The sequence below is a fragment of the Gigantopelta aegis genome, chromosome 8, assembly GCF_016097555.1.
Source record: "Gigantopelta aegis isolate Gae_Host chromosome 8, Gae_host_genome, whole genome shotgun sequence".
Taxonomy (NCBI): Eukaryota; Metazoa; Mollusca; class Gastropoda; order Neomphalida; family Peltospiridae; genus Gigantopelta; species Gigantopelta aegis.
In genome coordinates this window covers 25,370,365-25,392,556 of record NC_054706.1, presented here as the reverse complement: position 1 = coordinate 25,392,556, position 22,192 = coordinate 25,370,365, and the positions used below count along the sequence as shown (strand labels likewise).

The following is a 22,192-nucleotide window of genomic DNA, read 5'->3' as shown; positions in this document are numbered from 1 at the left end:
CTTTTATAACTGACTATTTACTTCTTACTAAAGTGTGTATCATCCATGAAGTTTTAGTTGCTACATTGTAATTGCACAAAGGTTTGTAGAAAATAATCTGTATTAGCAATATTACCAATTAAGTCACGTGGGTATAAAGCAAACATGAAACAGTCCATAACTGAGGCGTATGAAACGTTATCACTGAAAAGTGGCGCACACGTAACTGGAATTCAACAAGCTTACAAATATTTAGCAAATATTCATCATCCTAATAAATGTAACCATCAAAAGATTCCACAGAAAGATTTTAAAATTCACTAGTGCCTATCTTACTGGATTTCATTGTGTCAAAAGATTTTTTTATAATGTGCGGATGTTGATATGTATGCTTGCGATTCAGTAACATCCCATTCACCGTTAAAGATAAATCACAGTCATTAGTTATTTCAATAAACTCTAAAATGTACTAATGTGTATAAACCTGTACATTATTATCTGTTCAAAACAAAAAAGGACTCTGTAATCTTGATAAATATCTCAAATAGACAACATATTTACGTTCTCAACATATTTGAACGTCCATACGCCGTTCTCAACATATTTGAACGTCCATCCGCAATCTCTCATGTATATATTTCTTTTTATGTATGATTATATATTTTAAGCCTACGAGCCGCAAGGTTTAAACAAATAAACTATACTATAGGCTATACAATACCTGGTTTGAGATCTTCCGAAAAGATTATGGCAACCCCACAAAATTAGGTAAAAATGGTTTTAAGTTTTCATCGCCATATGAAAGGTTTTAATAATGACCAATCAAGCACACATTTTGACTGAGGAAAACATTCTCGAAACTATCCACTTGACTATTTACAAATCTACCTCCAAAGTTCACGAACAAGAACATTCGTACTTTTTGTATTTCACTGAACACCTTCCTGTGATATCCTCACAAGTGAATGAAGTGGCCAACAATGTGAATGGGTGGAGCGATGAAATATAATTAAAGTCAATATCATGAAAGTATTTCCCTAAGTGTACCACCAGGCTCATGAAAATGTTGTACGGGCTTCGACACAGCAGAAATGACACAGTGTAAATATTGACAACACTGGCTTCAAGTTTCGTGTACGAAATTGCCGGAGAATAATCTCCAGCCATTAATAGAATATACTGACTTCAGTTATATCTGCCACTTGTGTTATCAGGACAAATATTCTACTGACAACACTGAAAAATATGACTTCGCACCTGATGTCCCTCTAGCACCACATATTCTTGACCACGATTCTCATGTTGCTCGGTCACTACAAAATCTCACTGATTCTGTCAGTTCGTTAGAACATGAGGTAGTCAAACCTATGCAATAATATCAGCGAAAAAATCTCTAAAGAGCTCGAACAATCACAACCAAATAAAGTATCGCCAAACACACCTAAAAACATTGAACGTGAAACAAAAATACTTAGAGATAAGCCTCAAACCTCTTTCATATCTTAATCAACAAAGAAAGAAAGAAAGAAATGTTTTATTTAACGACGCACTCAACACATTTTATTTACGGTTATATGGCGTCAGACATATGGTTAAGGACCACACAGATTTTGAGAGGAAACCCACTGTTGCCACTACATGAGCTACTCTTCCGATTAGCAGCAAGGGATCTTTTATTTGCGCTTCCCACAGGCAGGATAGCACAAACCATATATATATTCTTTATTCCTCTTAAAGAGAGTTGTAACAACAAAACAACAGATATACAGATATACATACAAAGAAATAATTACAGCACAGAGACAAACAAGTATACATATTAGTGATAACTACAGAGAAGAATTAAAAGAAAACGATTTTCAAAATAAACATAATATTAAATGTATTTTACAATTGTACATGCACACAAGGTGTGCCGTTTTGCTGTGCACTGTATCTCAGTTATTAATTAACGTGTTAAAATATGTTTTACTTAATAAATATATGAATTCTACGACAATCTCAACATAGGATTTCGTGGTATCTTTATCAAGGTTTAAGGTCGGATTGCAAGATAGTAATTGAGTAATGAACGCCTCGTCTGAAAGATAATGCAATTCTGTGCTTAGCTCAATTGGACCAATATCTAAGATTGAACACCAAAAGTCATCTCTGGTTTTAGATAAATACTGACAGCTAATTATAACATGTATAAGAAGATCGGAGTAATGTAAATTACAAAGGGAACAAAAACCTTGAGATGATCGAGGCCTCCATGTAGCGCATATACTTATAACATGATGTGCCTGTTCTTTTAGCAAAGGGTTTGAACGAGAAATATCCCATGCTTTATGTATTTGTAGGTTTGGGTGGATTTGTAGAAAATGATTAGTATCCGGAGTTACAGATATTTGTCTTTTCCATTCTGTTTCCTCAAACTCGAAGACACAATTCTTCACTATTCTTTTCCATGTTTGTTTGGGAGGAAATATGGACGTTTTATAGTAGTCATCTAAGTATGCAATTAATTTATATTTGCAAAGGATCCTATGTATGTCTGCTGCAAATCCAACTGGAGAAGAAATGCACATATTTTTAAAACATAATAATCTGCTTGTTATAACCTTATAGGGTAACGTCCATGTAGGTAAGCGAAGGAGATGTCCTAGGAAATATAGTTTATTAGTGTCTATTTTTGCTTCAACTGAAATAGTACCAATTAACCCTAAACATATGTTTGTTCGTGTCCTTTTTGGTAAACCCTGAATACTTTTTATTGCAAATCTGAAGGCCCTTTCTAGTGCTAATAACTCGCTTTTGGTAATAGAGTTCCATAGTTCACACCCATAGAGAGCTTTGGATAAGCAAAGAGCATTAACTAATTTTACACTTGTAGCTGGATTTAGGCCGCGTGGGTGACACCCTGATTGCAAAAGTACCATACTTGTAGACTTGATAGTCTTACATGCTTGTAAGGTTCGATCCCAGTTATTTAGATTTTTATTCAAAGTGATGCCAACATGTTTTATAGAATTTGTGATAGATATTTGTTTATTATATAGAAAAAAGGGTGGATCACCCTCTCTACAGAAATTAATCATTTGACTTTTAAGCGACGAGAATATGAATCGCCATTTTAAGCTATACTGTTCACAGATCAATAGCATATCTTGGTTTGGAGTCGGTATCTGGATTAACAATCCCATGCCTCGACTGGGATCCGAACCCAGTACCTACCAGCCTGTAGACCAATGGCCTACCACGACGCCACCGAGGCCGGTCTTAATCAACAAAGTTCTCAGATTAAAAACCCCACACACAATTAGCGCTTAAAGATTCTAAAATAGATGACTTGGGTAATATTGTAAGAAAATAAAAGGCACACATTCAAGACAAAGACAGATATGCAAAGCCTATTATGAAATCGAAACAGAAACTTGAAGAAATGATACCTGCATTACAGAAAAGGATGGTCTTTAAAGATTTATAAATTGGCAATCTAGTACGCTCAGTCAGTAAACAAAACCTTCAAATTCAAGAAAATTAAAGCGTTATAAAGTCCCTTTCGAAACCATATCAGCTTCATGACAAGATGCAAACTGAAAATAAACCCCCAAAAACCCAACAACCACTAGAAAAATAGATAAACACGAATCGGATGATGAAAACGGATTCTTTGTTCTTGTTTTAGACAAAGCTAATAAAATCGCAACACCTCAAAATAGTTGATCAACAAGTAACGAAACTTACCAAATCAATTAAAACATGTATACCGATTCTTCCAGATATGGTTTTCTTAAATTGAGCACGCCACAACATCCACAGACCAACACCAGAAACCAGCATATATCCAGAACGTATTTTGTTCTAACAGCTTCTTTGGGTAGAGACCTTAATCCTGTCAGGCTAGCACCATCCTGGCTAGCAAATCAAGAATCAAGTCAATATATAGTGCAAGAATATTACAGATGATCTTAGCAATTCCATGCGCTTAATTTCGCGTGGGTTTAAGTAGGCCTACGGGAAATATCGTTTTGCTGTTAAATGAAAATATATTGCTGTTACTGTTTTGTTTTTGTTTTTTCTTTTGTTTATTTTTTTCCACAAAAGTGCTCCTTAAACAGTTGCAAAAATTATATTACTATTATATATGGGAACAAGTGCAGAGACAGAATTTCGTTTTGGGAGTGGTAAAATTTATACGAAATAGAGATACCACACTATACCACAAAACGATCCTTAAAAGAAAGAAGAAATACAGCTTTCTATAAATTTAAATTAATTAAAAACCGCAGGTGGTATAGTACAGTTGTTAACAAAACATACGATCATGTTTTATTATTATTATTTTTTAATTTATTATTATTATTATTATTATTATTAAATAGTATTTTATTTAATTTTTTGTTTATTTAAAAAAAAAAAATATTTCTTGTTTATTTCATTATTTTTAAAATTTATTTTTGTAGTTTATTTTTTAAATTATTTATTATTATTATTATTATTATTATTATTATTTACTATTATTATTATTTAATAACAAATTCTAACCAGGCTCAATGAGTTCTGTGGAATTATTGAATGGACAAAAGGATTCTTTGACCTATCGACAATTATTCTCTCTCTCTCGCTCTCGCTCTCTCTCTCTCTCTCTCTCTCTCTCTTTTGGTAATTCTGACAGTTTTAGAGAGGAAACCCGCTATATTTTTCCATTAGTAGTAAGGGATCTTTTATATGCACCATCCCACATACAGGATAGCACATACCACGGCCCCCATATACAAAATAGCACATACCACGGCCTTTGATATACCAGTCGTGGTGCACTAGCTGGAATGAGAAACAGACCAATGAGCCTACCGACAGGGATCGATCCTAGACCGACCGCGCGTCAAGAGAGCGCTGTACCGCTGGGCTACATCCGTCCCCTTGAATTAAAGAGGAATATATGACTTTTAAAAGAGGTTTATTGACTTTTTCTTTTTAATATATATATATATATATATATATATATATATATATATATACATACATACATACATCCATCCATCCATCCATCCATCCATCCACCCACCCATCCATCCATACACGCATGCATGCATACATACACACACACGCACACGCACACACGCACACACGCATACATACATACATACATATATATATATATATATATATATATAGTCAAACTTCGGTATCTCGATGTTGAAGGGACCGAACCACCAAGCTCGAGATATCCGTAACTCGAGATAAACATAATAGTCGATGATACAAATTATGCCAAACGTATGTCACTACTATGTTTTTGCAAAGTTAATAACAGACAACGATATAGTCAGGGGCGATTCGAACCGTTTTGTCTATATTTTCTGTGGACATTTTTGTGAATAGCCTGATATTGCATTTTTCGTTCGAACCCCCCCCCCCCCCCCCTCCTTATTTGTTACATTTATTCGACACAAAATCATGATTTTATCAAGAACACTAACAAAACACAAACACATTATGGTTTGTTTTAATATCAATACTCAAAGAAAGAGAACGAACAGCACGATTTTTTAATCAGTAATTTTTGGAAATTAAGTCGGTTGAAAAGTCTGTGACCTTGATTGCTTTGCAACTGTGGCTTTAAAGTCCTCTGTCATAACCTGACTTGTGATCTGGGCTAATCCGGCTAGTAGATGGTCAGTTTTTTTCTGTCGTTTCAATCCTGTTTATCACAACATCAAGTGCATATATCGTCTCCGTCGTAGTAGGTCGTTTTGGAGGGGCAGTGGTGTCGTCGTTATCACCAGCATCATCATCGTCATCATCAAGTGCATATAACGTCTCCGTCGTTGTAGGTCGTTTGGAGGGGCAGTGGGGTCGTCGTTATCACCAGCATCATCATCGTCATCGTCAAGTGCATATAACGTCTCCGTCGTTGTAGGTCGTTTTGGAGGGGCAGTGGTGTCGTCGTTATCACCAGCATCATCATCGTCATCATCAAGTGCATATAACGTCTCCGTCGTTGTAGGTCGTTTTGGAGGGGCAGTGGTGTCGTCGTTATCACCAGCATCATCATCGTCATCATCAAGTGTTGTGTTTCTTGCACTGATTATTGTGTCAATAATGTTGTCATCGGTCGCGGTCTCCACGTGTCCAAATAGTCGACCAAGCTGGCGTTAAGTGGCAATTGGTACACATTGTCTGCTTAATGGAATGTCGTCGTCGGAGTTATTTTCACTATCTGGTTCTGGCATTACATTTCCCCATCCTTGATTGACCATGCGTAAAGCATCGAGCACACTTATCTTCAGGTCTTGGTTTTCATCATAGGATGTATACAGTGCTCTTTATTATTTGGGAGGAATTTAGGGAAGAACAAAAATGGCAAATAAAAGCGATAGTCAAAGCAGGTAATTTTTGTTATACTTCGAGGAAAAAACCAACAAAGTGTACCTAGGGACACCAAAATGTGCTCAACATAAGCCTGGTACTCGAGGTTAGCGTGCTCGAGATAACAGTGCTCGATTTGGTAACATTACATAGGGAAAATGCCGGGACTGGCAATGGACCTCGAGATATGTTTGGTACTTATATATATATATATATATATATATATATATATATATATATATATATATATATATATATATATTCATTATAGCTAGTTTCATCAAATTAAGGCCGTGTTCTATTTGTCTGTATGATAAGTGAAATGTATTCCAGCTTTGTGTAATATTTAAAATAATTTATTTATTTTTATTTTGTTTTAAAACTATATAATTTACTGAATCTAACTAACAACTAACCCACTGTCCTGGACAGACAGCCCAGAGAGCTGATGTGTGTGTATGTGTGTGTGTGTGTGTGTGTGTGTGTGCCCTGGACAGCGTGCTTGAATCTTAATTGGTTTAAGCACCTAAAATAAGTTGAAATGAAAATAGGGACGGAACACGTTTGATCCAATCTAGAGTAGCTTATGGCAAAAGAGGGCTTTTGTAAATCAAAAACTCACCCTTGAATTTCACACCTTTCCGTAGCTGCATCACGAGTCACTCGTACGGCCCTAGATTTCTACAATATATTCCTGTGCTCATATCACATTGATAGAGAAATAATTAACTCGGTTTTGTTTTCTCATTATAATGTTGATAAAAAGCTATCGATGATTGCACGTGCTATTGTCAATTTTGTAAACCACGGAGAAAAGGATATTTATATAACTACAGCGTCGAATGATTAACTTGTCGCCCCATCCCCCCCCCCCCACCAACACCAGCCCGCCCATTCCACACAACAACTCTTTAACCCTGAACAAACATTATTCCCATGTCATGACACTTACTAGTAAAAATCATTCAACGTATGACATGAACAACTATAATATATATGTATTACAAAACGTGATATATATACAAAAATATATACACTGTATTGACGATATACAAGTTATTTAACTACTGGTACATACCATTAAAATGGTATTGAATTATATCTAGGGAGAATCCAGGGGAGGGACTGGAGTCAACAAGGGCAGATCTAGAACAGTTAAATATACGAAGGATTGCAATGTGATATTTGAACATTTTATCATAGAAACCGTTACCAGACTGAAAATAGGTAAGGCGAGGCCCTGCAGCCTCCTAAATATTTTCTGGAGATAAATAAATAAATATATTGTGTAGAATCACTGGCGTAGGTGGTGGTAGTGGTGGAATATGTTACAACGAAAGAAAGAAAGACATTTTTTATTTAACGACGCACTCAACACCTTTATTTACGGTTATATGACGTCAGACAGATGGTTAAGGACCACACATATTTTGAGAGGAAACCCGCTGTCGCCACTACATGGGTTACTCTTCCGATTAGCAGCAAGGGATCTTTTATTTGAGCTTCCCACAGGCAGGATAGCACAAACCATGGCCTTTGTTGAACCAGTTATGGATCACTGGTCGGTGCAAGTGGTTTGCGCCTACCCACTGAGCCTTGCGGTGCACTCACTCAGGGTTTGGAGTCGGTATCTGGATTAAAAATCCCATGCCTCGACTGGGATCCGAACCCAGTACCTACCAGCCTGTAGACCGATGGCCTGCCACGACGCCACCGAGGCCGGTATGTTACAACTCTTCAGTTTTATTCCGCAATAACCCCGGACGTCTTTATTTTACATAAAATTATTTCTTCAAAATACAACCCCCCCAAAAAAAAAAAAAACCAACAAAAAAAGGAGAAAAACCAACCCCCCCCCCCCCAAATCCCCACCTCCAGTAATTTCTCTCGCATTATGTTTTATTGTTAAATATAGTTCAAACGACACCACTAGAACACAATGATTTATGAATTCATGGCTATTGAATGTCAAACATTGAGTAATTCTGACATATAGTCTTATAGTAGCAAGGGATCTTTTATATGCACCGTCCAACAGATATGATATCACATACCACGGACTGTGACATACCAGTCGTGGTGCACTGGCTGGAACGAGAAAAAGCCCAATGGGCCCACCGACAGGGATCGATCTTACACCACTGGGCTACGTCCTGCACCGCCAGCTATTCCTGTGATTGACAAAAAAGATTGTTTTTTTTAACAACACCACTGAAGCACATCGATTAATTAATCATCGGCTATTGGATGTCAAACATTTGGTAATTCTGACTCATAGTCATCAGAGGAAACCCGCTACATTTTTTTTCTAATGCAGCAAAGGATCTTTTATATGCACTTTTCCACAGCCAGGAAAACACATACCACGGCCTTTGTCCAGTTGTGGTGCACTGGTTGGAACGAGAAAAAAACAATCAGCTGAATGTATCCACCGAGGTGGTTCGATCCTGCGACACAGACCCCTCAAGCGAACACTCAACAGACTGAGCTAAATCCCGCCCCCTCCTGTGATTGAAGCATGTTCTTGGTCCTACTAAAACAAGGATGAAAATGTTCGTTTGGTTCTATGGTAATCCACAACGCTCGCCTGATGCGCGATCGATCTAGGATCGATTCCCGTCGGTGGGCCCATTGGGCTACTTCTCTTTCCAGTCAGTGCTCCACAACTGGTGTAACAAAGGTCGCGGTATGTACTATTCTGTCTGTGAGATGGTGCATATAAAAGATCCCTTGCTGGTTATCGAAAAGAGTAGCCCGTGCAGTGGCGACAGCGGGTTTCCTCTCAATATCTGTGTGGTCCTTAACTGTATGTCAGACGCAATATAACCGTAAATAAAATGTGTTGAGTGCGTCGTTAAATAAAACTTTTCCTTCCTTCATTCTATGGTTCCCCGTCGGTGGCCCCATTGGGCTTTTTCACTGTGTCTAGACACCCTAAAAAGACGTGCCTCTTTTATAAAGATCACAAGGTATTGTTTGATAGCCGCGCGGACACACCTCAAATCGTAATGGACATTACCAGCCGTCCTGCTTTATTACTGTAAGTAATTCTGTAAAACCCTTTATTAAGTAGACTTTCCCATCTAAAATCACAAAACTGACCAATTATGTAGTCCCAAAGAAAAGAAAATGATCACTTGGGTATTGTGAGTGGTCGTTTTTGCTCGAACGTACCCTACCAATAGGCCTAATAATAAGCTTCTTTTTTAGTTAAATAGTTTATTATACTATCAAGTCATTTATGTTGTTTTACAAGTCAGGTCGTAAATTAGACGTCAGCTCCGTCCAACTCCTCTAAGCACAGTGTAAACCACTGTGCTTAGAGGAGTTGGACGGAGCTGACGTCACTTCGCCCACGTTATACCACCGGACGTCACAAAAACGAAACAAAATGGCTGCCAGCAGTTAGCAGGAATAATCATGTTTGTTTTTTTTAAATTCTAAAATTACGCGTTTTTCATTTGTTAAAGTGTCAGTATGTGTTGGTGGTCCAGGTATGCATCTTTCCAACTCATACGGCTCTTATTTGAGTTTACCCTCCCTTTAACCGTATGTCCGACGCCATATAACCGTAAATAAAATGTGTTGAGTGTGTTGTTGAATAAAACATTTCCTTCCTTCCTTTTGTGGCAGTCGCTTCCCGATTATATCTGAAACTGGCAATATACACTACCTCCTCCCACCATGACCGCTCCCCCAATATACAGATATACTCAATTATTCTGTGACGTGTTTCAGGTAGTAATATTAATATCAATGTTTATAACGTGTTGATTAAAACGTTGTTTTATCCAAACGTGTTACCGTTGTCCAGTGGGTTCGGGGGGTTCGGACGAACTCTTCTCTCCCCCCCCCCCCCCCCCCCCCCCCCCCCCCGCTGAAGCAAATGGTCCGCTTTCAGAACTAAAACATACAGGTTTATACATATGGAGTTTTTGGTGATGCAAGGTCCAGATCACGATACGCCCCTGTTGTCGTTCTCGGTAATAGACTTCTTTCTCATTCCACTGCGCATGTGCCCGTTACGAAGTTACTTGAGGCCGCAAACTGCGAGAACTCGCGAGATCTCGACAAAATAGACCTATCTGCAAATTGGGGGGGGGGGGGGGGCAAAAGCAACGGGAGGCCACGACCATTGTTCAGTTATTAACTGTTCCATTCGCATATGTCCGGGAAATTCGTTATCCTTCCATCGATATCCAGCCAATGGATATCGGAAACGTTTGTGGGTAATCGTTTCACGTAGAAAACGATTTTAATGTTACTGCAAGTACAAGGGTTTGTTCGGCACATTTTGTTGGAGGGAAGCCAGTGAACGCATAAGGCTTTAGTGATAAGGGACCAAAACCTTACCGGTTCTGTACAGGACGTTCCTACACAGGGCTGTCTAGTATACTTAGATATGGTGGAAAACACATTAACAGTAAAGAAAATAAATATATATTTTGTATATAAAGAAAATGTATGTATATTTCGGATTATACTCAATAAAATATATAACGTGTGCGTGTGTAAATATATACAAAATATATGTAGTCAGGACGGCTCTGTACAGAACGTTCCTATACAGGGCGGTCTAGTATTCTCTACTTAGATTCTCTACTTAACTTTTAATGTTATTATTACTCAGTATGTTTCAAATTTAATTATAAGTATTGTCTGCTATTTCTTTTACGTTCATCTAGGTATGAACAAAAACATCATCCGCACACTTATGTGAGAACGGCTTCGCCGATTCACACAGTTTACGGATGATTTATTTTGTTCATACCCCGATGAACGTAAAAGAAATAACAGACACTCCTTAAATAATAATAATAATAATAATAATAATAATAATAATAATAATAATGATATATAAATATATATAGAGTGATGACGGCTCTGTACAGGACGTTCCTACACAGGTCCGTCTAGTATTTTATATACTTAGATATGGTGGAAAACACATTAACAGTAAAGAAAATAAATATATTTTGTATAATACTCAATGCGTTCGTGTTGACACTGTATAAAAACGTGTGTATGGGTAAACAGACCCCCCCCCCCCCTTAAATCCCCTTTTTTAAATTCCCACTTTATGGATATACATGTAACAGCATAAAATCTCTTCCTTTTTTTAACTTTTCCCAATTAGATAGACACTAAGAAAAATGCAACAAAACACATTCTGATATATATATATATATATATATATATATATATATATATATATATATATATATATATATATATGTGTGTGTGTGTGTGTGTTTTGTTTATACTTATTACGAGATAGTCTTTTAATCTGGTGTTATGAAAACCCTCGGATACAAGTCGCAGAGACTTTGTCCAAGTTGTTGCACTGCTTTTTAACTTGAACCATTCCGCTGTAAATTTCAGCGGACCGTTTTTCTCGGCCATTGTAGCATCTAATTCGAAATATGTACATGTTAGTTGCCACAGTTTAACATCTCCTGCGAAGCTACTCAAGTCGCCCATAAAAACCTGTCTGTTACGCCCCCCCCCCCCCCGCCCCCAATTTGTTATTAGCCGTGATAGAGACTATTTCGTCAAGGGACGTTACTCTTTGTACGCATGCGCAATAGGAATGGGAAAATAGTCTATTGATTTGGTGGTATAGACCACATGCTGCACATCACGGCTCATTAACGCCATTGTGTGTAAGTCGTAAATATTAAGTGTCCGGCTACGTTTTGTTTATTACGCTCCTAGCAACCCACGATCAGTTGTGATATGCGTTCATATTCTAAGGCTATTTTTTTATTTTTATTCTACGGACTCAATCGCTTGTTACATGTGTCATTTCGACCTGCACAATATACACACATATACATGGATATTCCTCTGTCTACCTAGCAGTGCTTCTTGTTGGGTACAATTTACGGGAGTAATCGATTTGATTCGTACACCATGCCGAACTGGGCCGAAACGTCAACTTCGTACAAAATCGGAATATTTGGAGTGTTTTTAAGTGTTTTACTGTTTGTTATCGGATTCGCAACTCCAGTTTGGCTATCCACCGATGACAACGCGTACGGTCTGTGGCAGACATGCTCGAGGTCACTGGATTCCTGTCAGCCAACCCAGTTTGGTGATATAGGTAGGCCTACTGGTAAAAGTGTATAGCGGTTCCTGTGAACCAGCCCAGTTTGGTGATATAGGTAGGCCTACTGGTAACAGTATATAGCGGTTCCTGTGAACCAATCCAGTTTGGTGATATAGGTAGGCCTACTGGTAATAGTATATAGCAATTTCTGTGAACCAACCCAGTTTGGTGATATAGGTAGGCCTACTGGTAATAGTGTATAGCGATTTCTGTGAACCAACCCAGTTTGGTGATATAGGTAGGCCTACTGGTAATAGTATATAGCGATTCCTGTGAACCAACCCAGTTTGGTGATATAGGAAGGCCTACTGGTAACAGTATATAGCGCTGCCTGTGAACCAACCCAGTTTGGTGATATAGGTAGGCCTGCCAGTAACAGTATATAGCGCTGCCTGTGAACCAACCCAGTTTGGTGATATAGGTAGGCCTACTGGTAACAGTATATAGCGGTTCCTGTGAACCAGCCCAGTTTGGTGATATAGGAAGGCCTGCCAGTAACAGTATATAGCGGTTCCTGTGAACCAACCCAGTTTGGTGATATAGGTAGGCCTACTGGTAACAGTATATAGCGGTTCCTGTGAACCTACCCAGTTTGGTGATATAGGAAGGCCTACTGGTAACAGTATATAGCGGTTCCTGTGAACCAACCCAGTTTGGTGATATAGGTAGGCCTACTGGTAACAGTATATAGCGGTTCCTGTGAACCAACCCAGTTTGGTGATATAGGAAGGCCTACTGGTAACAGTATATAGCGGTTCCTGTGAACCAACCCAGTTTGGTGATATAGGTAGGCCTACTGGTAACAGTATATAGCGCTGCCTGTGAACCAACCCAGTTTGGTGATATAGGTAGGCCTGCCAGTAACAGTATATAGCGCTGCCTGTGAACCAACCCAGTTTGGTGATATAGGTAGGCCTACTGGTAACAGTATATAGCGGTTCCTGTGAACCAGCCCAGTTTGGTGATATAGGAAGGCCTGCCAGTAACAGTATATAGCGGTTCCTGTGAACCAACCCAGTTTGGTGATATAGGTAGGCCTACTGGTAACAGTATATAGCAATTTCTGTGAACCAACCCAGTTTGGTGATATAGGTAGGCCTACTGGTAATAGTATATAGCGGTTCCTGTGAACCAGCCCAGTTTGGTGATATAGGAAGGCCTACTGGTAATAGTATATAGCGGTTCCTGTGAACCAGCCCAGTTTGGTGCAATAGGGAGGCCTACTAGTAACAGTATATAGCGATTCTTGTGAACCAGTCCGGTTTGGTGAAATAGCTAGGCCTACTAGTAATAGTGTATAGCGATTCCTGTGAAACAGTCCGGTTTGATGAAATAGCTAGGCCTACAAGTAATAGTATGTAGCGATTCCTACCAGCCCAATTTGGTGAAATGGCTAGGCCTACTAGTAATAGTATATAACGATTCCTACTAGCCCAATTTGGTGAAATGGCTAGGCCTACTAGTAATAGTATATAGCGATTCATACCAGCCCAATTTGGTGAAATGGCTAGGCCTACTAGTAATAGTATATAGCCCAGTTTGGTGAAATGGCTAGGCCTACTAGTAATAGTATATAGCCCAATTTGGTGAAATGGCTAGGCCTACTAGTAATAGTATATAGCCCAATTTGGTGAAATGGCTAGGCCTACTAGTAATAGTATATCGCGATTCCTACCAGCCCAATTTGGTGAAATGGCTAGGCCTACTAGTAATAGTATATAGCCCAATTTGGTGAAATGGTTAGGCCTACTAGTAATAGTATATAGCGATTCCTACCAGCCCAATTTGGTGAAATGGCTAGGCCTACTAGTAATAGTATATAACGATTCCTACCAGCCCAATTTGGTGAAATGGCTAGGCCTACTAGTAATAGTATATAGCCCAATTTGGTGAAATGGCTAGGCCTACTAGTAATAGTATATAGCGATTCCTACCAGCCCAATTTGGTGAAATGGCTAGGCCTACTAGTAATAGTATATAGCCCAATTTGGTGAAATGGTTAGGCCTACTAGTAATAGTATATAGCGATTCCTACCAGCCCAATTTGGTGAAATGGCTAGGCCTACTAGTAATAGTATATAACCCAATTTGGTGAAATGATTAGGCCTACTAGTAATAGTATATAGCGATTCCTACCAGCCCAATTTGGTGAAATGGCTAGGCCTACTAGTAATAGTATATAACGATTCCTACCAGCCCAATTTGGTGAAATGGCTAGGCCTACTAGTAATAGTATATAGCCCAATTTGGTGAAATGGCTAGGCCTACTAGTAATAGTATATAGCGATTCCTACCAGCCCAATTTGGTGAAATGGCTAGGCCTACTAGTAATAGTATATAGCCCAATTTGGTGAAATAGCTAGGCCTACTAGTAATAGTATATAGCGATTCCTACCAGCCCAATTTGGTGAAATGGCTAGGGCTACTAGTAATAGTATATAGCCCAATTTGGTGAAATGGTTAGGCCTACTAGTAATAGTATATAGCGATTCCTACCAGCCCAATTTGGTGAAATGGCTAGGCCTACTAGTAATAGTATATAGCCCAATTTGGTGAAATGGTTAGGCCTACTAGTAATAGTATATAGCGATTCCTACCAGCCCAATTTGGTGAAATGGCTAGGCCTACTAGTAATAGTATATAACGATTCCTACCAGCCCAATTTGGTGAAATGGCTAGGCCTACTAGTAATAGTATATAGCCCAATTTGGTGAAATGGCTAGGCCTACTAGTAATAGTATATAGCGATTCCTACCAGCCCAATTTGGTGAAATGGCTAGGCCTACTAGTAATAGTATATAGCCCAATTTGGTGAAATGGTTAGGCCTACTAGTAATAGTATATAGCGATTCCTACCAGCCCAATTTGGTGAAATGGCTAGGCCTACTAGTAATAGTATATAGCCCAGTGCATGCGCATGTAGTGTCGATTTCGCAAATTTTTAGATTGACAAACTGTAGGCCTAGTTACATGAAACTGCTTGGTTATATATATTTGATTGTAGGCCTAGTTACACGAAACTGCTTGGTTATATATATTTGATTGTAGGCCTAGTTACACGAAACTGCTTGGTTATATATATTTGATTGTAGGCCTAGTTACACGAAACTGCTTGGTTATATATATTTGATTGTAGGCCTAGTTACACGAAACTGAATGGTTATATATATTTGATTGTAGGCCTAGTTACACGAAACTGCTTGGTTATATATATTTGATTGTAGGCCTAGTTACACGAAACTGCTTGGTTATATATATTTTATGTCAAGGAAATTACGGCATTAACTTTACACTAGGGACAGGACATAGCCTAGTGGTAAAGTGCTCACTTGATGCGCGATCGGTTTGGGTTTGATCCCCAACGGTGGACCCATTGTGTTATTTCTCTCTCCAGCCAGTGCACCACGACTGGTATATCAAAGGCCATGGTATGTGCTATCCTGTTTGAGAGATAGTGCATATAGAAGATCGCTTGCTACTAATGGAAAAAATTTAGCGAGTTTCCTCTCTAAAACTCCGTGTCACAATTACCAAATGTTTGATATTCAATAGACGATAATTCATAAATCAATGTACTCTAGTGGTGTCATTAAACAAAACAAACTTTTAACTCTTTCTGTTACATTGGCCGTTAGTATTCTATCTGCACAAATGTCTAACTATTCATGAAAAACAAATGGAAAAGTAACAATAACAGCGGAAAATGGATTTATTATCGTAGAAAGTAGAGGAATAACAATTATCACGTTACAGACCTTTATTGTATATCCTATCAACGCAAGGTATTAATATTTCGCCTTGCATTCACAAGAACAATATTATATCATGAAAGCTGACCCACAATCGTATTTGAATTAGCAACGCAATGTAACTACATAAATATGTACCTGCAGTATAATTATAGAGAGGTTAATAAACGAGTTGCCATTAGATACCCATTATTTAACGAGTTGGTTTAAAACGTATCGATTTTACTGATTATAGGTCACTAATTACCCAAATAAAGCCATAACACTTTTTTTCCAAGTTGCACCCCTGAGAATCTGACTTTTTTTCTATCTTTTTTTTTTTAATCCAGAAAATATCATACACATCTCAGGGTTTAATTTGTAGTGTTTCGTTTGTTTATAACAAGTAGTGCCCACCCCTAGGATTTTGATCAGGGTACGGCCCAGAAGCATAGCTGGATGACTTCGATCACAAAATATTTCACGTTTTTTCTTGTATTTCTTTATAAATAACGACACTATCATATAACAGCACCGAACTTTGTGACACTATTTTCAAGTTCCATTTATTAACCTAGTTAGTATCAATTTCATCTTTCTAAAGGTTATTTCGACGTTTTGCACGTGTTTTGTTTGTCAACTTATTTATTCTCTGGTTGTATTTTTTCTATATGCCTTTACACTGTTTATTTATTACCCTATTTATTATATTTTTTTCATCTTTTGCAAAATTATTTTGACATTTTGCGGGTGATTCATTTACTAATTAATTTATTTTCTAGTCTGGGTTTTTTTTCTCTAAACGTTATTACGATGCTTTGTGGGTGTTTCATTTATTAACTTATTTGTCCTCTTCATTTTTTTCTAAAGACGCTTTGTGAATATGGAGAATAATACATGAGTGGCCGTTAGATACCATTTATCTCACAACGAGTTGTTTTAAAATGTATCTGACGAACGAAAGCGAGTTTGATACGTTTTTAAACAACGAGTTGTGAGATAAATGGTATCTAACGGATACGAATGTATTATTCTATTTCTTACATATCCTCAAAAAACAGGTTTTATGCAAATTCTAACATCTTTTTTTCGACTAAATGTTATTTACAGCCGTTGCACTTGTAGCTAACTTACGCGTCACAGGCCCATGAATGTCAGGTTAACTATACATCACAATTACCATCGTGTAGTTTTTCATTGCATGTATAGTAGTAGTGACCTGGTCATCACCTAGGAGCAGCCAGTCATATGTCTTGAAATTGTTATCACACGTACATGTGTAAACAACCATGTGTTATCAATAATAACACATGGTGTTCACACCAACGGCTGTGTAAGAACCTATTTATTCTCTATTTCATCTGTTGCAAGGCTATTTCGACATTTTTCGGGTGATTGGTTAAGTAAATTATCTGTTTTCTAAAAACGCTGTATGGATGTTTCATTTATGAACCTATTTATTCTCTGTTTTATTAATAATTTTTTAAAGACTCTTTGTGGACCTATTTATTCTCTATTCTATTTTTTAAAGACGCTTAGTGGACCTATTTATTCTCTGTTCTATTTTTTAAAGACGCTTAGTGATTCTCTGTTCTATTTTCTAAAGACGCTTAGTGGACCTATTTATTCTCTGTTCTATTTTCTAAAGACGCTTAGTGGACCTATTTATTCTCTATTCTATTTTCTAAAGACGCTTAGTGGACCTATTTATTCTCTGTTCTATTTTCCCCCAAAGATTCTTTGTGTAGGGCCTCCACGAGTCCAACATATTGGACTCGAGTACTCGAGGCTCAAACTCGACCCGGACCCGAGTACCCGACACTTACACTAGATGATGGTGAGATTAAAGAATAAAGTAAAATAATAGCATTATGCATCTTAATTCCAGCGCTGAACACGGATCCCAAATCATGCCATTGTATTGCATTTAGAAGTGCTGTGACGGACGGTCGGTCAGTTTAAAAAGAGAAACAAAGAAAGAAAGGTTTTATTTAACGACGCACTCAACACATTTTATTTACGGTTATATGGCGTCAGACATAATTATCGTTAAGGACTACACAGATTTTAAGAGGAAACTCGCTGTCGCCACTACATGAGCTACTCTTCCGATTAGCAGCAAGGGATCTTTTATTTGCGCTTCTCACAGGCAGGATAGCACAAACCATGGCCTTTGTTGAACCAGTTATGGATCACTGGTCGGTGCAAGAGGTTTACACCTACCCATAGAGCCTTGCGGAGCACTCACTCAGGGTTTGGAGTCGGTATCTGGATTTAAAAATCCCATGCCTCGACTGGGATCCGAACCCAGTACCTACCAGCCTGTAGACCGATGACCTACCACGACGCCACCGAGGCCGGTAAAAAGAGAAACTAGCGCATGATCATGTAATGATTGTGTAACTTATATCGTTGATTATGTACTGCTGAAATTATTGTCCTACATTGTCCATTGTATTGTAGTTGATCATTGTACCTTGTACGGGTACTCGAGTTCTGTGAACGGACTCGAGTCTTGCTAGATTCGACCCGTGCCCGATTACTCGAGTACTCGTGGAGACCCTATCTTTGTGGACCTATTTATTCTCTATTCTATTTTCTAAAGACGCTTAGTGGACCTATTTATTCTCTATTCTATTTTTTAAAGACGCTTAGTGGACCTATTTATTCTCTATTCTATTTTCTAAAGACGCTTAGTGGACCTATTTATTCTCTGTTCTATTTTTTCCCAAAGATTCTTTGTGGACGTATTTATTCTCTATTCTATTTTTCTAAAGACTCTTTGTGGATGTTTCATTTATGAACCTATTTGTTCTCTATTCTGTTTTAGTTTCTTTCGACGCTATGCGGGTGATTCAGATTTTAGCGTTTATATTCCTGGGAATAGGCGTCATCGTGGCTGTCACTGTTAACACGTGCTCGCCGGAAAACGGCACCTCTGGTGTGGTTGGTACAGTTATAACAGGAGGTACGGTATCTTAGAATGATGATCAGTGAAAATCTCTCTCTCTCTCTCTCTCTCTCTCTCTCTCTCTCTCTCTCTCTCTCTCTCTCTCTCTCTCTCTCTCTCTCTCTCTCTCTCGTCTCTCTCTCTCTCTCTCTCTCTCTCTCTCTCTCTCTCTCTCTCTCTCTCTCTCTCTCTCTCTCTCTCTCTCTCACACACACACACACACAATCTACCATTACAACAACAACGGCTACTACTACTATTACGACGACCACTACCACCCTATATATGTATGTATGTATGATGTATGTATGTATGTATGTATGTATATATATATATATATGTGTGTGTGTGTGTGTATCCCACTCTCTCTCTAACATTCATACTATTACTACTTATATTATTATTTCTACTATTACTACTACTACTACTACTACTACTACTACTACTACTACTACTACTACTACTACTACTACTACTACTACTACTACTACCACCACCACCACTACTATTACCATTACTATTACCACCACCACCACCACTACTACTACTACCACCACCACTATCATTACTACTACCACTACTACCACCACCACTATCATTACTACTACCACTACTACAACCACCACTATCATTACTACAACCACTACTACTTTTGCTGCTACTCTATATTACTGCTACCTGTACTTCATTGTAGGCATCCTGGGGTGTGTTGGCGACGCTTTGTACGGTGTCGGCGGCGCCTATCTGATGTCGACGTTTGGTTCGGCAGCAATCGGCTTGTCGTGGTCCTTCGCACTCAACACCATGGGCTCCATGATGTCCATCATAGCTGTAATAATCGTCGCCGCCTCCATGAAGAGTGCAGGAACCAGAGGCCACATCGTGCACCCCTTGACGGGACAGCAGCAGCAGGGGCCGTTTGTGTACCACAGCGGCGTCGCGCCTCCGGTACCTGGTCAGACGATGGTGTACTACAACACACAGCAGAATACAGCAACGGTTGGTAATCAGCCGCCTGGTGTGGTACTGGCGCCAGGACAACTACAGCAGCAGCAACAGCAGCAGCAACAGCAGCAGCAGCCACCACCGGGATACTGGCAGGTACAAGCGCCCCTGGAGGTTACTCACAGCAGCCGTCAACAGCCTTCGGCCCCCCCTCGATCTGAACAAACAACTACATTGACCGAATAGGGGTTAAATTCAGTGTGGAGAGGTGTAAATTGGTTCCCATAAGGTCTGTAACTCGCCACAGATCGTTGCACACATCTGAACACCATAATTGGATGTCATGTTCTCATACATGACAACTTTCTCGATCTGTCATATATCCACCGTGCCCTATCTATGACTATGTTCCCATTAAAAAAAACCTGTCTGAGACAGTCTACAACATACTGCAACAGTCTGCGACGATCTGCAACAGTAAATAAAAATCTGCGACGATCTGCAACAGTAAATAAAAATCTGCGACGATCTGCAAGAAGTAAATAACAATCTGCGACGATCTACAAGAAGTAAATAACAATCTGCGACGATCTGCAAGAAGTAAATAACAATCTGCGACGATCTGCAAGACGTAAATAACAATCTGCGTCGATCTACAAGAAGTAAATATCAATCTGCGACGATCTGCAAGAAGTAAATATCAATCTGCGACGATCTGCAAGAAGTAAATAACAATCTGCGACGATCTACAAGAAGTAAATATCAAGCTGCGACGATCTACAAGAAGTAAATAACAATCTGCGACGATCTGCAAGACGTAAATAACAATCTGCGACGATCTACAAGAAGTAAATATCAATCTGCGACGATCTGCAAGAATTAAATATCAATCTGCGACGATCTGCAAGAAGTAAATAACAATCTGCGACGATATACAAGAAGTAAATAACAATCTGCGACGATCTACAAGAACCAAATAACAATCTGCGACGATCTTCAACAGAAAATAACAATCTGCGACGATCTGCAACGGTAAATAACAATCTGTGATGATCTGCAACAGTCTGCGACGATTTGTGACATATTACATGAATATGGGAACCATACTGTAAAAATGTAGACACTCTTCAAATTATTATCTCTGGAAATAGTGCCTACTATTATTACTAATAATATTATTACTATGGAGATCATGGAAGAAGAGAACACCAGGAAATTAGGATGCGATAACTTGTTGAGTGGCTTAAACAACGCAATGGTTACCAAAGCGTGTGTGTTCGTTCGTGTGTGCCTAGATGTAGGCTTCGTTTATTGCTGAACGTACTGATTGAGTTCAATTACGGACGTACGGACAGAGTTAATAGCAATATACATATTTATCATGGTGAATTTTATTTTTATTTACAGTTGAATAACAGTCAGTTTATTAAGTATAATTTTATTAGTTATTGAGGGGCCTATATATTGTGTGTCCGTCTCTCTATCTGTCTGTCCGTCCGTCCGTCCTTCCGTCCGTCTGTCTCTGATTTACATATAGTTTTCTTGACTTTTTTTTACAGTGACTCAAATTACTGAGCTGAAATTTTGTATATACAGCTTTATCATATTTAAGTTTGATTTTCATAATGTTGGCCATTTGTTTTGACAGAGTTATAGCCCTTGAACTTAAGAAACATTTATTGCTTTAGCAATACTTTCAGAATGCCTGTTTTTCTTATCTCTAATTTATGAGTCCACGAATTATTATTACATTATTTATGAAGCATCGAATTTATGAATTCCATAAAACTTATCTAATGACCGAAACCATCATAACTATATGCCTAAGAAAATAAAGGCTAAAACCCACACTGTATAGGTTTCGATCCCATCACCTACCAGACTTAAATCCGGTGAATTAATGAATAGTCATACTTGAAGAACAAATTTTATTTATTAAAACTCTGGGCGGGACGTAGTCTCGTGGTAAATCGCTCGCTTGATACGCGGTCGGTTTGGGATCGATCCCTGTCGGTGGGCCCATTGGGCTATTTCTCGTTCCAGCCAGTGCACCACGACTGGTATATCAAATGCCGTGGTATGTATTATCCTGTCTGTGGGATGGTGCATATAAAAGATCCCTTG

At 38.6% G+C, this 22,192-nt stretch overlaps 1 protein-coding gene across 1 annotated transcript; it reads left to right on the top strand.

Annotated features, from left to right (window-relative positions):
- Positions 1-12,071: 12,071 nt before the first annotated feature.
- LOC121378987 lies at positions 12,072-22,111 on the top strand. Its single transcript, XM_041507416.1, has 3 exons — positions 12,072-12,439; positions 19,004-19,141; positions 19,818-22,111. Exons 1-3 carry the CDS (start codon positions 12,250-12,252, stop codon positions 20,312-20,314), a joined length of 825 nt encoding a protein of 274 aa, XP_041363350.1. The 5' UTR covers positions 12,072-12,249; the 3' UTR covers positions 20,315-22,111.
- The last annotated feature ends 81 nt before the right edge of the window (positions 22,112-22,192 follow it).